The sequence below is a fragment of the Carex rostrata genome, chromosome 7 (genome assembly GCF_964058835.1).
Source record: "Carex rostrata chromosome 7, lpCarRost1.2, whole genome shotgun sequence".
NCBI classification, from domain to species: Eukaryota; Viridiplantae; Streptophyta; class Magnoliopsida; order Poales; family Cyperaceae; genus Carex; species Carex rostrata.
Genome location: NC_135924.1, coordinates 8,876,982 through 8,893,598, shown reverse-complemented (window position 1 = coordinate 8,893,598; position 16,617 = coordinate 8,876,982). Strand labels below are relative to the sequence as shown.

At 32.3% G+C, this 16,617-nt stretch overlaps 3 protein-coding genes across 3 annotated transcripts in view; 1 reads left to right on the top strand and 2 right to left on the bottom strand.

The window, feature by feature from the left end:
* The window catches only part of LOC144557485 (pre-mRNA-splicing factor of RES complex protein), a 68,807-nt gene that overhangs the window by 15,243 nt on the left and 36,947 nt on the right, over positions 1-16,617 (bottom strand). The gene's annotated exons all lie outside the window — the stretch shown is intronic.
* LOC144557490 (putative calcium-binding protein CML13) lies at positions 4,647-5,211 on the bottom strand. Its single transcript, XM_078306066.1, has one exon. It carries the CDS (start codon positions 5,094-5,096, stop codon positions 4,653-4,655), a length of 444 nt encoding a protein of 147 aa, XP_078162192.1. The 5' UTR covers positions 5,097-5,211; the 3' UTR covers positions 4,647-4,652.
* Positions 8,837-13,127, top strand: LOC144557484 (protein NSP-INTERACTING KINASE 2-like). The gene is made up of 5 exons (XM_078306060.1): positions 8,837-9,340; positions 10,456-10,716; positions 11,129-11,659; positions 11,778-12,107; positions 12,455-13,127. Exons 1-5 carry the CDS (start codon positions 8,911-8,913, stop codon positions 12,919-12,921), a joined length of 2,019 nt encoding a protein of 672 aa, XP_078162186.1. The 5' UTR covers positions 8,837-8,910; the 3' UTR covers positions 12,922-13,127.

Here is a 16,617-nt window from a genome sequence, read left to right as displayed (position 1 = left end):
AAGATATTTTGAAATTTAAAAATTAATAACTAATTTTGCTAGCAAAAGAAGTATATTATTTAAAAATGTTAATAATATTTTAGTTTGTCTTTACAATCTTTTTTTTTTTTGGGACGAGAAAGAGATAATCCAGCAATTTCAACATAATATCTAGCATTAAAAATATGTATACAGGTTTTAATGTGTATTATATTACTATATTATTTGAGTGTAACATTGTCTTAATTTAATTTTTTTAATTAATTTTTATTATTTTTTCATTTTTTTATAACAAAATAAGCTTCAAGCAAAAAAATTCGGATTTAAGGTTTATGGTATATGGTATACGGTATACGGTTTGAACCCGATAAGCTATTTGAATCCGATTTCTGCCCCCCCGACAGAAATTCTAGATCCGCCCCTGATTATAATGACACACAAAATTGTGAAAGTGATATTAGTACAGTGGTTTTGTTTCTGGAAATTATGCAATGCAGAGTAATTAAAAGAAAATGAGTAATATGGGCATAGAAGTAGGTCCATCTGTATAGTTTGTATTTTGTTTTATTTTAGTTGTTTGTGGTGGCATTAGGAATTGTTGTCATGACTTGATTAGAGATAACAGTAATAATTTCTTAATTCTTCCGCGCCACAGGGTATTCTCTCCTAGTTTATTCTACTAGGAGGCTTCGAGTATGTAGCTAAATTATCATGATGGCTATAAATGCGGCTCACAAGTTTGATCATTTCGTAGTCGAAAAGTCAAATACAGTGATACAAATTAAACTAACTAGAATGCCGTATAACAATGGGAGGGTTAATTTGGTTAAAGTATCATTATAAGTACATGTCTCTATTTTTTAATTTTTAGTCGTGAAAACTGTAAGGATTCAGGTAGAGCATAGAGTCCAGTTTAATTGTAATCTGAATCAGGATCTTTGTGTAAAATTAAATTTAAGATAATCACTTTTTATTTTCTTTTTGTGTGTCAGACTTACATAACAATAGCAACCGCGTCTTTGTCGATATCACACGAACAAATTCGAAAAAAACTAATAAGTAGCACTAGCTAACTGACAGCTCTCTTTTCTTTCTCACTTAATTTCTCTCTATTCTAGAAATGCAATTCAGATTTTTTGCTCTTAAAATTCAAACTGTTGCTTCTCATTTATGATATAAATGAGGTCTCACCGAAAATGAACAACAATACATATATTTATAACCCATTGCCCCTATTAGTTCGCATCTATTAGCTAGGTCTCACATGTTCAGATGAATAGGATCTATTCAACATTTATTCAGAGAGAGTATCGACTCATAACTTATGCAACTCAAATTTAATCCATATTAATTTAAGAAATTAACTATTAATTTCAGTCTAAAATATTAATTATTGCATGTAGGACATTTTTAACAAAAAAAATAAATCACAGCTAAGAAAATAAAATTGTTAATGTGATATATATTTCTGTCTCTGCATCTATACGAATAATCATTGCGTTTTGTTTTCACTTTGATCGGAATCAACAACTTCTAAATTAACGTCCATATATATAGAGTTGGGCTACGGTGATTCGCAAAATAAAGCGAATGTTTTACTTCACGTCTATATCGTCAATTTTAAAGTTTAAAATATCGATCCGAACATTCTAAATTAACATCCGTATATATAGAGTTGGGCTACGGTGATTCGCGAAATAAAGCGAGTGTTTTACTTCACGTCTATATCTTCAATTTTAAAGTTTAAAATGTCGATCTGAATAGTTGAAGTTGATCTCCATATTAAATTGTGCTTGGAGACCAAATTTTATATTTTTTGGAAAATTTTTACTATTTTTTTAGAATTTTTTAAAATCGCTGCTTTTGATGATCTAGAATTTTCTGAAAAACAGTGATTTTCAAAAACTCTAAAGAAATAGTAAAAAATTTCCCAAAAAATATAAAATTTAGTCTCCTAGCACAATTTTTTCAGAAAATTATATATCATAAAAAGCAGCGATTTTCAAAAATTCTAAAGAAATAGTAAAAAATTTCCAAAAAATATAAAATTTGGTCTCCAAACACAATTTAATATGGAGATCAATTTCAACGGTTCGGATCGACGTTTTGAATTTTAAAATTGAAGATATAGATATGAAGTAAAACACTCGCTTTACTTTGCGAAGCATCATAGCCTAACTCTATGTGTGTGTGTAAGTGATTATTAATTTTCAGCCTCTCGGTTCCAATCGAAATAAGAATGAAATATTATAATTTTTTTGCTTGTTTGTAGAAAGGGATGTAGATAATATCTAATATTTTACTTTGATGTGTAAAATTTTATATTTTGAGTTATTAAAAATAAAAATTGAAGAAATAATACAGACACATTATATGAGAACATTTAAACATACCTTTCTGAATAAAAATCATGTTAACAGTGTAATTTAATCCATTATGTCCCATTTAATTTTGTTTGTGGATATGGTAGGATAATAATATTTTTTTATTTTTGTGTCACGACATGCATGACAATAATCCCATCAAAGAGCACCTCGACAAGCTTTGGGATAAATTTGATGGTAAGTGGTCAATAATATGAGAAATTGACTGAAATCAGGATGAATACAACACACAATACGAACAGTTTTCAAACTGATATCTGTTAATTATTTTGATCATAATTTTCTCATCATAAATCATATGAAAATGACAAATGCATTGAAAAATAGACAATGAATTTGTAAAAATCTAAGCTGTAACTTTCATTGTCTATTTTTCAAATGCATTTTAAATCACGTCTCTATCAAATAATTAAAGCGCATTAATACGATGCTCGATGGTTTATTCACATTTGATTTGGAGTATTATGCTCGGACAATGCAAAAGGAAATGATTTATTCATTTAATTGGGTTGATACTTTAATTCGACATTTAGAATAATAATTATCTTGATGATTATTTATAAAGATTTATGTACAAAATTTTGAATTTTAGCATAATTTGTATCAACAATCTTCCATAATGTTCAAAATTCCAAAAAAAAATGATGAATAAAATTAGTGTGTACTATGCTCATCAAGAGATCTTCATGAGCATAATTTCAAAATCTATCAAACTGGTTTGGTTTCAGACGATGAATTCAAACTGATCTACTTTGTATTTCATTATTTTTTTACCGTTTAACTTTGTACTAAATAAAAGACGGATATTTAGATTCATTCGCATAATTTCAAAATCTATCAAACTGGTTTGGTTTCAGACGATGAATTCAAACTGATCTACTTTGTATTTCATTATTTTTTTACCGTTTAACTTTGTACTAAATAAAAGACGGATATTTAGATTCATTCGTGTTCGCAGCTGAAACCAGTCCAAATATCCTCAAAATTTATATAGTTCACAAAACTGTCATATTTACCGTGTATATACCTTAGTGCACACTGTTAAGTAGTTATTACAATGCCATAATACGGAAAATAGTTAAATGCGAGATGAATTGTGAAGAACTGCATTTTTCCGGTGCAAACGGATCCTACTGTTCCATTGATGGTTTTGAGTATTACGTGGGTAACTAGACCAAAATCCAACGATGAGATGGGATTGCTCATGGGATTGTTTCAGGAGTAGAAGTGTAGAACTAGAGTGTTTCCAAGTTCATTTAGTTTATTTATGAATTCAACTCTAAAATCTATTGAATTAACTTCATATGATAAATTTGAATTGTTGAAACTCATATACCTTACAAATGATACATCTATATGTAAAAAATTTAAAATTTTGAATTAATTTATTATAAAGTCATACGGTGAAGGTCAATAATTAGAAGTTTTATAAAGTCAGTGTCACACATGAAATCCCCTACATCGGTGGTTTTCCATTTTTTTTTTTGGAAAAAAAAAAGCAAATTATCAGGAATTGACAAATGGCAAACCTGACACAACATATCAGTTCTTACCCAATAACAAATTAAAGTAACAAATTAGAAGACCGGTATATATTAAGAACTGTAAAAATTAAGCACTGCAAAAAGGTAGTAAAGTTATGGGTGCTTTGACTTGTTTTACCGGTTTTAGAAGATAACAACTTAATTAAGCAGCTCCGTCCAATTTACAAAAAAAAAAAATCATTCTATTTATAAAAGAGAGTATAGATACTAATGTAACACTTGTAATTTCAACTGCAACACCTGCTAATTTAACAATCTCACTAAATAAGTAATTTGTTTTACAAACTTCACAATAAGTAATTTAAACTTCTTCATTTCCGTAATTACAAAAGGTTACTTTATTTGCTAATTCTAAAAATTACCACGTTACATGTACAGAAATTAATTATTTTAAAATTATTAAAAAAATGTACAGAGTACAGACAGCAAACACAAGTTAGGATAACAGATTATTGTGTAACAGAATAACAGTTAAAAAATTCTGAATTTGATATACAAAAATGAAGATGATATTCCAATCAACAAATCATAATAATTCACCACCCAAAGCAAACTTTTAGATCAATTATTCCAATACAAGTCCTAATTTACAACAATCACAGAAAAAAGAATAATAAATTGAACTTGTCGAACATCTCAACCACTGACATATTAATCATCACATATAACCGATTATTACCATATGTATATAAATCAGCACAAACACCTTAAAAGTTTAAAAAAAAAAAAAAAAAAAAACCTTTGATTACTTGGCAGTAATCTTCTGTATGAGATCCTCATACTTGAAGGTGCCATCGGGCCCCACCTCGACCTCCTTGATCCACTCGTCGAACTCGGACCCCTCCAGTTTCTCTCCAATTGAGGTAAGAATATGCCTGAGATTCTTGACCGATATGCGGCCGGTCGACTCCTTGTCGATCACCTTGAAGGCGTCTCTGAGGGGTCCATCAAACGGGTCTGTGTTGAGGTGGGCCCGCATCAGCTCGACAAAGCGGTTGATGTTGAACGGTGCTGTGAGGCTCTCTGATTTTATGATCTGTGTCAGCTGGAGCTGTGTGGGGTTGCCTCCAAGAGCCCGCATGAGCACGCCGAGGTCTGACGGGGCGATAAGGCCGTCTCTGTCAGAGTCGAATAGAGAGAAGGCATCTTTCATAGCCTTGATCTGATCGTCGGAGAAGTCTTTCCCCATCGTAGGATCTACTCTCTCTCGTTGTCTCTATAAGGAAATAAATTAAAGAAGTAAGAGGGAATCGGATGGAATTGCTTTTCAGCGAAGAGATGAGGAGGAAGAGAAATTGAAGAGATGCAGTGGAGAAATCAACCCGTTGACGTTACTTCTTATGCGCACGTTTCAACTTCTACGGATTTCTATGGCCGTTTTACTTAGCCTTTTGTTTTCTTTTGGTCCATATCTAATCCGGCCGGGATCAAATAACAACGGCCCATATTTAGGTCCGAAAGAAAATCACTGCTGAAGGAATTATGTTGGCCCGGAATGTAATAAATTCAACAGTTCCGGAGAATATTTACATATTAAAAAATGAGGAGTATCTACTACCTCATCCCTTTCACATCCCATTACATTTTATACTTTATATTCTTTATTTTCAAAATTTTAACTCTCAATCCGAACCGCTCAAAATAATATCCATATTAAAAAATACTTGAAATGAAATTTTATAATTTTTAGAACTTTTTATTATTTTTTAATATGAGTAGAAAATCACTGCATTTGAACAATCTAAAAACATTAATTTTGTACCTAGCTTAAAAAATAGTGAAAAACTTTCAAAAATTATAAAATTTCACCTCCAAGCATATTTTAGTATAGATATCATGTTGAGCAGTTCGGATCGACAGTTTTGACTTTAGAAAAGAAAATAAGAAATATGAGATATGATAAGGTATGAAACATGAGGTATTGCAAGTTTGCAACCCCTCTCGTTAAAAATACTTAATTAAGATGAAATTGGCTGCACCCCAACAAATTTGCTGTTTTCAAATTATTTCCCATCCAATTAAGAAAAACAAGATTTTGATCCATCAATTAATGATTATTTTTTATATCTCCATTACACTGATTTGAACAAAGATATTTTAGATAAATTCATAATTTTTAAATATAAAAGACTATTTGTCCTTCCCTTCAAAACTGGAAAAGAACTATTTTTCTCTTCCTCTTCCTCTCCAATCAGTTTAGCTGATTAGCAAAAAAAAACATCTTCAAATTACTGTTTAAAAAATATATATATATAGTTGTGAGTGAGTCTATGGTAATATGCATATCACGAGTTGGTCCGTAATACGGATCAATATTTTTATTTTCAAAATCCTAACGGTCGATCCGAACCGTTCAACATATTCCTCATATGAATATGTACTTGCAGACCAAATTTTATATTTTTTAGAATTTGTTTACTATTTTTTAAGATAATTAAAAAATCACTTGATCTGAAAATTCTGGACCATCCAAAAACAGTGATTTTCTACATATCTTAAAAAATATTAAAAAAATTCTAAAAAATATAAATATTGGTCTGCTAGTACATATTCATATGAGGAATATGTTGAACGGTTCAGATCGACCGTTAGGGTTTTGAAAATAAAAATATTGATCCGTATTACGGACCAAATCGTAATATGCATAGCACCATAGACTCACTCTATAGTTGTAGAATATTTCGAAGTATCATAAGTTGCTAAATACTATTGAGATTATATTTGTTTCCATACAAAGGATAAAAAAGGATTTTATGTTTGACAAAAAGATAAAATCGTAATATTAATTTTATTTTTAAAAATAAATAAAATTCCCAACGGTCTCTAATTTAAAATTTTCAAATTAAGAAAAAGCTGATGCAATTCTGTCTTAGTTTGATTTGATGCGTGACAGCAATAGAGCATTTACAAGGAGTCTGCATCGTCTGCATTAACTCAAAAGAGCATTTTTTGAGTTAATAGATATTGGCCGTCCAATTGTAAACGGAGCCCATCCGGTTCTCGCCTAAAATATAGGGGTCTTCAATATTAGTGCGGATTTAATTCACACGAATATTAAAGCTTATTGGACGGTCCGTATGTATTAACTCAAAAGATTCCATTTTAAGTTAATGCAGAGGATGCGAGAATCAAGGGGTTTCGAGTAGCGTACTGATCACTGACTAGGGATGACAATCCAGCTAGTCTACGGGAATTTCTCTAAAAAGAAAAATATAATAATTCACAGACAACTGAGAACTTTTTTCATAAACCATAATTGAAAAATGGATTCTTAGGGAACCAATATGATTACAACTTTTTTTTTAAAAACCATAAGAACCGTGGGAACGTCACGGTCTGGCATTTTTTTTTTCCAGACCGTGTGCTTCTCACGGTTTTGCCAAAATTTTTTTTTTTTTTTTTTTTTTTTTTTCTTTTCAGACCGTGGGGTTCCACGGTCTTAATTTTTTTTTTTTTTTTTTTTTTTATAAAACAGAATTTTTTTTTAATTTTTTGTATTAAAATATTATAAATGTTGAATATGTTTATTTGAAAATAGATGAAATACAATATAATTTGATTTATTAGAAATACTGCAATAAATAATCCGGATCAATATTTTTCAGGTCGGATTTTTTGCGGCTGTAAGAAAAATTAATATATTTATTTATGTGTTATTAGAAAAAAATAAAAATGCTTAGATTCTGAGTTATTGATCCCGGTTCAAAAGTCACTTCTAGGTAATCCAGAAAATATTGTGATCCCTCTAGGACATTTAATTTATAAAAAGTTATATCTATTTTGAGAATTCTTTTTGAATAACAATTATTAAATAACTTAAAAAGTTATTATTATTTTCAAAAATATATACAACTTTTCATAAATTAAATTTACTAGAAAGATCACAATATTTTATAGATTACCTAGAAATGACTTTTGAACCGGGATCAATAACTCAGAATCTAACCATTTTTATTTTTTTCTAATAACACATAAATAAATATATTAATTTTTCTTACAGCCGCGAAAAATCCGACCTGAAAAATATTGATCCGGGTTATTTATTGCAGTATTTCTAATAAATCAAATTATATTGTATTTCATCTATTTTCAAAGAAACATATTCAACATTTCTAATATTTTAATACAAAAAATTAAAAAATTAAAAAAAATTCTGTTTTATAAAAAAAAAAAAAAAAAAAAAAAAAAATTGAGACCGTGGGAACCCCACGGTCTGAAAAAAAAAATCTGTTTTTTTAAAAAAAAAAAAAAAAAAAAAATTTGGCAAGACCGTGAGAAGCACACGGTCTGGAAAAAAAAAAAAAAAATGCCAGACCGTGAGATTCCCACGGTTCTTATAGTTTTTGAAAAAAAAGTTGTAATCATATTGGTTCCCTAAGAATCCATTTTTCAATTATGATTTATGAAAAAAATTCGACAACTGAGGCTGTGAGCCTGTGAGCCTGTGAGGCACCGTACGTTATTCAAAATCTCCTCTAAAATAAAAATTCAGCTCCTGTTATATTTCTTGCTTACCTAGCCTCCTAGTCTTCCCTCCTCCAGTCGATGTTGTTCACAGTTTTACCCGCCGTCTCCGTTTTCATTAGTAAGGTAGACTACAGGAGAATACCTAGAATCCTAGATTCTTAAAGACTGGATGTGTCCATTGTCCTCACTGGAGAGATCTTGACCACTAACTCTCTTTTTTTTTTTTTTCTTCTGAACTACATTGACCACCAACTCCCCGAAACCTGAGTCTCTCTGACAAACCTCGTCTGGCGGTTTCTGCTTTCTCTGAAAACCAATAGAAAAGAATCTCCTCTCTCTCTCCCTCTCTCTCCATCTCTAGAGATCATTTGCCATTCCCCTCTCTCTCTTTCTTCCCTCCTGTCTCGTCTAGTCCTCTTCCCACCAAAATAAAAAAAGAAGAAGAGCCTACGGGTTATTCTCAAAAAAAAAAAAAAAAAAGAAGAAGAGAGAGACAAAAGTCACAAAATACAAGCTTCACAAGAACAAGAGCAAAAATGGCTTCTTATCCATTTCTCGTGCACCTTCTCCTCACCGTTCTCTTTCTCTACTTCGATTCTGCACTCTCCAACCCAGAAGTGAGCTCTCTAATGGCACTCAAGGCGTCCCTAGACCCGCCTGGTCACGTGCTTAGCACATGGACCAGCAATGGCGACCCATGTAACGGTAGCTTCGAAGGAGTTGCATGCGACGTCCATGGAAAAGTAACTAGCCTCTCTCTTCAAGGAATGGGTTTGTCTGGTTCACTCTCACCAGCCATAGCTGGTCTGAGTCAGCTTACCGGTCTCTATTTGCACTACAATAGACTCACTGGGGTGATACCAAGAGAGGTTGGTAAACTCACCAAGCTCTCCGATCTCTATCTGGATGTGAACCGGCTCAGTGGGAGGATTCCAGTTGAGATTGCAAATTTGGAAAATCTTCAAGGTGAGTTCATTGAGAACAGAGTCTTTAGTGAAGTGAATGAGAAATATTTTCTTGAACTGTAAAAAGTTTAGGGCTTTCGGAGATTCCATGGGTGGACATTTTTTTATCCGAAACTTAAAGGTAGTTTTTATAGGTTTCTGGAATGTGGATTATTTGTTCTTCACAATAAAATCAGAAGCTTCATCTTGTATTATTTTGGTAAATTTTAAACTTGTACGTTTTATACGCTTGTCTTTTTTGGCTATTTTGTTTTATTTGAATTTTGAATAAGATAATACTTTTCATTTGAACTTTAGCGGTGGTTCTTCTAGGAATTCAAACATTAAAAAAATGATAATTTATTTTTCCTTTTTAAGTGGGGTGTCGGTGCTTTGTTCAAACAGAGTCAACTTTGGAATTTCCTAAACAGAGTTTATTCGGTGTTTTTAATATAGCTTTTTTGTCTTCATTATTTGTTTGAACTTTGAATGTAGTCCAAAAAGAAGCTTCTTATTGCTTGTTCCTTATATATGAATATAGTTGGTGTTTAACTTTTTTTTTTTTTAATCTTCGAAGTATTTGTTTTAAGTAATATTTTAAGAGAGACCACATTTATGACATTGCACTAGAAGATCTTTCTTTTAGTCTTTCAAAGGATTTGTATATCTGAAGATTGAGACATTTTCATAAATTTACTATATGCTAACTTAATGCTATCTCCTACACATTGAGATTGAGGCACGCTTCCCCATAGTTTCATTTATTACTCGCTTGTTTATTGCACTGACACCTGAATTTAACAAGGATTCGAACTTTACTACTTCTCTGGCTTTTGTCTCTCCTTTAATTGTTACAATGTGTAGCATTGAATGCTTTTTTTTAATTGGAATAACATTGTTGACTACCGTATTTGGTATAATAAATAATTTGAAATTGGGGAGCAAATGCTGAAACTTATTTTCTAGTTTTGAGAACTATCGCCAACTAGTCCCTGTTCAGATGCAATTGGCCATGCTTTATTTCTCTCAAAAAAATAAAATTGGCCATGCTTTGTTTAACAGGATTTCACTTGAAATGAGATGGATTTTCAACCTTTTACATCAATTCCTCTACTAAACTCTGTCTCTGTCATGTAGTATTACAACTCGGCTATAACCAATTAACCAGGAATATACCAACCAAGTTCGGCAGTTTGAAGAAACTTTCAGTTCTCACTCTACAATCCAACCAGCTCACTGGTGCAATTCCTGCCTCGCTCGGAGATCTTCCCAATTTAATGCGGTTGGATTTGAGCTTTAACCACCTCTTCGGTTCAATCCCTTCCAAGCTTGTACAAGTGCCTCTCCTTACTGTGCTCGACTTGCGTAACAACTCCCTTTCTGGCAACGTCCCTTCAGGTGAGTCGCATGTTATTAAACCCTTTCCATATGTGTTGTGCTTGTTTCATGAAGAAAGAAACTTTCATTGACTAGAGGATTACTTTGTTGGTTTTAAGTGGTGCTTATAGGGAAAGGGTTTCATTTGAGGTTCTAAAATGAGTACTTTGCAACTCCTATTTGTTTCTATGGAAATGTCATTAAGGAATAATCTCGTATGACTGATGTTGTGTAGTGTGTAACAAGGAATAACACTGCTGTTATACTTGGTGGAGTGTGATTAAAATCTTTGGATATGAAAAATGGTACCTCAAATTCATAAACAAGATATCTAAGGGAGTAAAGGGGGTACTTACAATTAGTATTCTGTGAATTCATCAGTTTGAAGATATCAATTTTGTTTCTCAAAATGTCAATTTTTTGTGCATGATAGGGTTAAAAAGACTAAATGGAGGCTTCCAGTTTGCAAACAACAAAGGTCTATGCGGAGCCGGGTTTGATACCCTCAAACTCTGCCCATCTGGTGAACCGCTCAATAATCCTAGCAAACCCGAACCATTTGGACCTGGTTTGACCGGCCTTAGGTCTCAACAAATTCCGCAATCAGCCAGTCTGGGGAACTCACAGTGCCCCGGTGGGCCCCACTGTTTGAAGCCTACTAAGTCATCCACCGGTACTGTTGTGATTGGCGCGTTAGTGCTCGCAGTTGGGTGCACAATTGTTGGATTATTTACTTTTTTGTGGTACCGAAGGAGGAAACAAAAGATCAGCAGTTCGCTCGAAATCTCTGACAGTCGCCTCAGTACCGACCAATTCAAGGAAACAACTACAAAAAGCAGTTTCCGTTTTGGTAATGTAGAATATAACCCAAGTTGGGACTTGAACAATTTGACAGACAGCCACCGGTTTAACTTAGAGGAAGTCGAGTCTGCTACTCAGTACTTTTCTGAAGTCAACTTGCTAGGTAAATTTAGCATTATTACCTATTTCTTCTATTCCTTAAAAAAAAGGTAATATTCCTATTTAATTGTTATCTCTTAAAATAAAAGGTAATATTTTTATCCTTCCACACCTCATAATAGGCAAGAGCACTTACACGGGGTCAACATACAAAGGAATACTCAAGGATGGAAGTGTGGTTGCAGTGAGGAGTATCAATAGGTCAAGTTGCAAGCAAGAGGAGGCTGAATTCTTGAAAGGGTTAAAAGTACTAACCCTTTTGAGGCATGAAAATTTGCTAAGATTAAGAGGCTTTTGTTGCTCTCGGGGAAGAGGCGAGTTCTTCCTAATTTATGATTATGCGGCTAATGGAAGTTTGGCACAGTACTTGGATTTGAAAAGTTATGGGGGTGATCATGGGAATATTCTTGATTGGGCAACTAGAGTCTCCATTATTAAAGGCATTGCAAAAGGTAATTCAGAAAAATTAAAACACGGTTTTTTATTAGCTTAACAGATTTTTACTTTTATCCACATAGCAGTTTGTTTTGCCTGGCGCCTCAATGGCAAAAAAGAGATAGAAAACCCGAACAAACACAGATAGCATTGTTGTTGAAGTATTATTTCATGACTATACCTTTCATGACCATTTTGATATTGTCATATGGTATTTGCAAATGTCATTGGAACTTGTGGATATTTTATTTCGTACAAGCACTTCCATTTGAATTTAACAAAAAATGATGAGACAACCTCAAATGATGTGATCTATTATATCCTTAAATATAAACTTTGATTACTTTGATAACTCATTACTTAGGAATTGAGTACTTGCACAACAATCGAGCAAACAAGCCTTCAATTCTCCACCAAAACATATCGGCGGAGAAGATCCTTTTAGACCTCCATTTTGTGCCAAAGCTCTGCAGTGTGGGTCTCCACAAGGTTTTAGCTGATGACATAAATTTCTCGTCTCTAAAAGCGAGTGCTGCCATGGGCTATCTTGCACCAGAATATGCTATCACTGGACGGTTCACTGAAAAAAGTGATGTGTATGCATTTGGACTTCTGATACTTCAGATTGTTACTGGTAAACTGGACATCTCCCCTCTGAAAATTAATGCAGAAATTACTGCTGATGAGCTTCAAGAGATTGTCGATGAGAGTTTGGATGGCCGGTTCTCGAAAAAGGAAGCAGTGAAACTGGTACAGATCGCATGGGATTGTATGAATGAGATGCCGAGCAGGAGGCCTAGAATGGAAATGGTGGTTGAACAGTTAATCTAAAATGGTTATGCCGGTGGCAGCATTGAGTAGTGTTTTGTCGGGTTAAATCTCTTCTGAACCAATCTCTGGTTCTCTGACCAAATATTTTGTTGTGTAATTTTAGCTTGGTAGTTAGATTTTGATTCGTATTTTAGGTCGGTGGTTAGATTTTGTTTTGTTTAGTGACTAACCAGTAGCAATGTGGAAACTCGCCATATTTATAATTCTGGGACTTTCTAAATTAATTCATATGGAAGCTGCTTAATTGCTTATGAGTTCTTCGAATATAGCTTCTACTTTTTAGGAGATCTTTGAAAACATTTAAAAATAAGGTGAGAACTTTTTAGAATAAGGTGAGAACTTGATACATGTATGATAGCATATTTCAATTTGACCGCTCTCCTCCCACTCGAGATACATGAGTGATGCATTCAAAATTTTATAATTAATTTTGTATAAATTTAAGTGGTAAAAAAATATTTTAAAAAATGAATACATTAAAATTAATATATAAACCTTTCAATTTTGATTGTGATTTTATATTAAATTAATTCAAAATTATAATTTTTTTGTATGTAGATATATCACTCGTAAGGTAGATGGATTTCAACAGTTTGAATTCATCATTTAAAACTAATTTGATAGGTTTTAGAGTTGAATTTATAAAGAGACTTGGGGTATGTTGGAACTTTGAATGTGTCAAGAATAGAGGCTAGTTTAGAATAGCGGTTATTGGGAATAACAATGTGCATCAGAATAACATTTTTGCTATTCGAAATTAGTTAGAATAGCTGCTATTATCTATTCCATATAAATGTTGGAATAACTATTATTCGAAAATGTGAAGAAAGAAAAATGATTCTTTCTCAGATTTTCGTTAACACAGTTCCGAAATGATAAAATTGACACTACTTTATGTTATTTTCACGTTGTGACAATTCGTTTAAGACCACACTTGCCTATATTTTCTCTTAATTAGCATCTTGTTAACACTATTATTTATAAGTTACAACTATTTACTATTTCAAATGTACAATCCAAACAATATTTTTACTAATCCGAATAACATCATTTTCACACTAATCTAAAATCACTATTTTTTCTTTATTCTTATCTACTATTCACAAATTTCGCTATTCTAACTATTCTAGCTCTCATCCAAATGTACCCCAAGAACTTAATAACACCCTACTTCTACTTGATTTTTCCAAATAATGTTTTTGGCGTGGTGTAACTGTAAAAACACCAGTCTTGGGGCTGTGGACATGCATTAGAATTACCATTCTATTTTATGAACTTAAAACTTTTATTAATACTTGCGTTTAGATCAACTGAACCAGCAAAATTATCGTAGCAAATCAGATCCACTGATATTAGCCCTGTTTTCTTTGGTATTATCTTCATCCTTTTCTATGCTACATGAGCCGACGACTGACAGACAATATTTCTCTTCATACCCAAAATCAAAAGAAAATACCTATTAAAAATACTCACATGAAAATATCCAATGACCTTTTGAAAATAATTTAGATCAGAAAAGTTCTCAAAAACATTAGGACAAGTAAATAGAAAGTAAAAGAATATTTGAGCATCCCATAAAGTTGGACCGCAGAACGACTAATAATTTTTGACTAAGGTCGCTATCCGCATGCAAAATCTGTACCTGTTGCAATGTTATTTCCTCTTTTCTTTCTTTGGTGGTCTGTCTCCTGCTACTCGTATAAAGAAAAGGCTATTTTTTGGGGATAGCCTTTTCAGAAATGGTCCAGTGTTGGTATTTGAGTCTGTTGTGTTTTCGTAAAAAAAAATAAAAATAAAGTCTGTTGTGTTAACCCATAAAAGCATTTATGAGCTTTGGCATGTGTATTTGTATTTCTCTCTCTTTGGTTTTCACACGAGAAATTGCTCTGTTGTTTGCACTGCTTATTTCAGGCCTCGCTCGCTGGGATCCTTGTGATATTTGTCTTCTTTTGAGGCTAACTCTGCAACAGAGTTCAAATTGTTTGATTTTATCATGAGATGACAAATAGTTTGGTTTGGTATTTATGATTCAAATAATTGTACGGGCTAATTATGATTTTTACCCTATACGAAGCACCAATATCATATTTGAGGAGCCAGCGGTGGGCCAGTGGTGGTTTGGCTCCCACATCCAAGAAAGATCCCAACCCGTCCATTGAGAATCCAACGATCTAGATTGAACATAAATACTTCAGTATTAAGAACGGTCAATCCTGGCGAATAGGGTAGGGGTGTCAATGATAGCCGTTTATCCGTTTATCCTACCCATATCGCATTCGATAAGACAGATATGGACAAGATTTCTTTTTCGTTAATTTATTGGATATGAGTATAGATAAGGAATTTTTTTCGTTAGATAAACAGAAATGGGTATGGGTAAATGTTATTTCGTACCCGTTGGGTAACAGATAATTATATAAAATAAATTACATCATATGAAAATTTATGCATATTATTGTAAGAAGAATATTATGCTAAACATGTTATTTTTTGTTTGAATGCTTTGTTATTTAGTTAACGAGTTGAATTTGTTAGAAGAGTTATTTGTGATTTTGATTTGTTTTACTTCATAAAAAAATTATTAGTTAGAATTGATTGTATATTTGTATTTGTATTTTATATATTGGTGATTGTGATTACATATGTATGACATGATAAATTTTGATAGTTTATTTGTAAAAATAATAAAACTATTATATTTGTATTATTTGTTATTTGTCCACTACTATTTCGTTATCCGCTAATCTTAATGGATATGGGTAGGATATGGTAAAATAAATTCTTAATAGGTATGGATAGGATATGAATAAGGCCAATTCTTAGTGGGTATGGATATGAAAATGGTTATACCCGACCCATTGACACCCCTATAATAGAGAGCAACTGTGCTGTCGGAATCAATATAGACAGTTAGATCTGAAATAAACGGCATAGATGTACCTAAAGTCCTGATCGCTGGATGTCTACTGTGGTTAATTATCCCATATTAAATTCGGATTGCTATGGAGGTCAGAGCGTAGAATGTTGTGTTGCACCAACGCGGAACCTGTTAGTATACAACATGAAACAAAAAGCTCAATTATAAAGCACAACAATAATATTTTATATTAAAGCACACTATGTGCAAGTAAAATTAAATTCGAGTCTTCGCAATTACACAATGAGATTTTAACCACTAAATTACAAGTAAAAATTTAATATTTTTATAAAGAAGAACTTAACCATATAAAAACTTCAAAAAAAAATATAAAATTAATTAAATTTCAAAATACATAATTTAAAATCATACTTATCACCTCTATAAATGATTGTAGATCCGCTTTGCCACATAATATTTTTCAATTTTCAAAATTAATAATTTTATAGACAATCTAAACGCATGTATTCAGTAAAACAGATATACTCATGCATTCTCATCCATCAAATATCATCATTTTTGTTTGCTTCGGTTCAAAATTGAAATTATTTTATTAAAACCAAAAATTATGTCTTCGTACATTATCATCATCACGGGCGAACTCACATTGATTCAGGGGTGGACAACTGTCTTATCCTGAATTTCAAAAATTAATTTTGAGTATAGGTAATATGGAGTATGGCTAATATAGCATCAGTGTCATTTCAGTCTATATAACACTAACTCTAAAACCTATCAAATCGAATTCAAATGATGAATCCAAACCGTTCAAACCGATC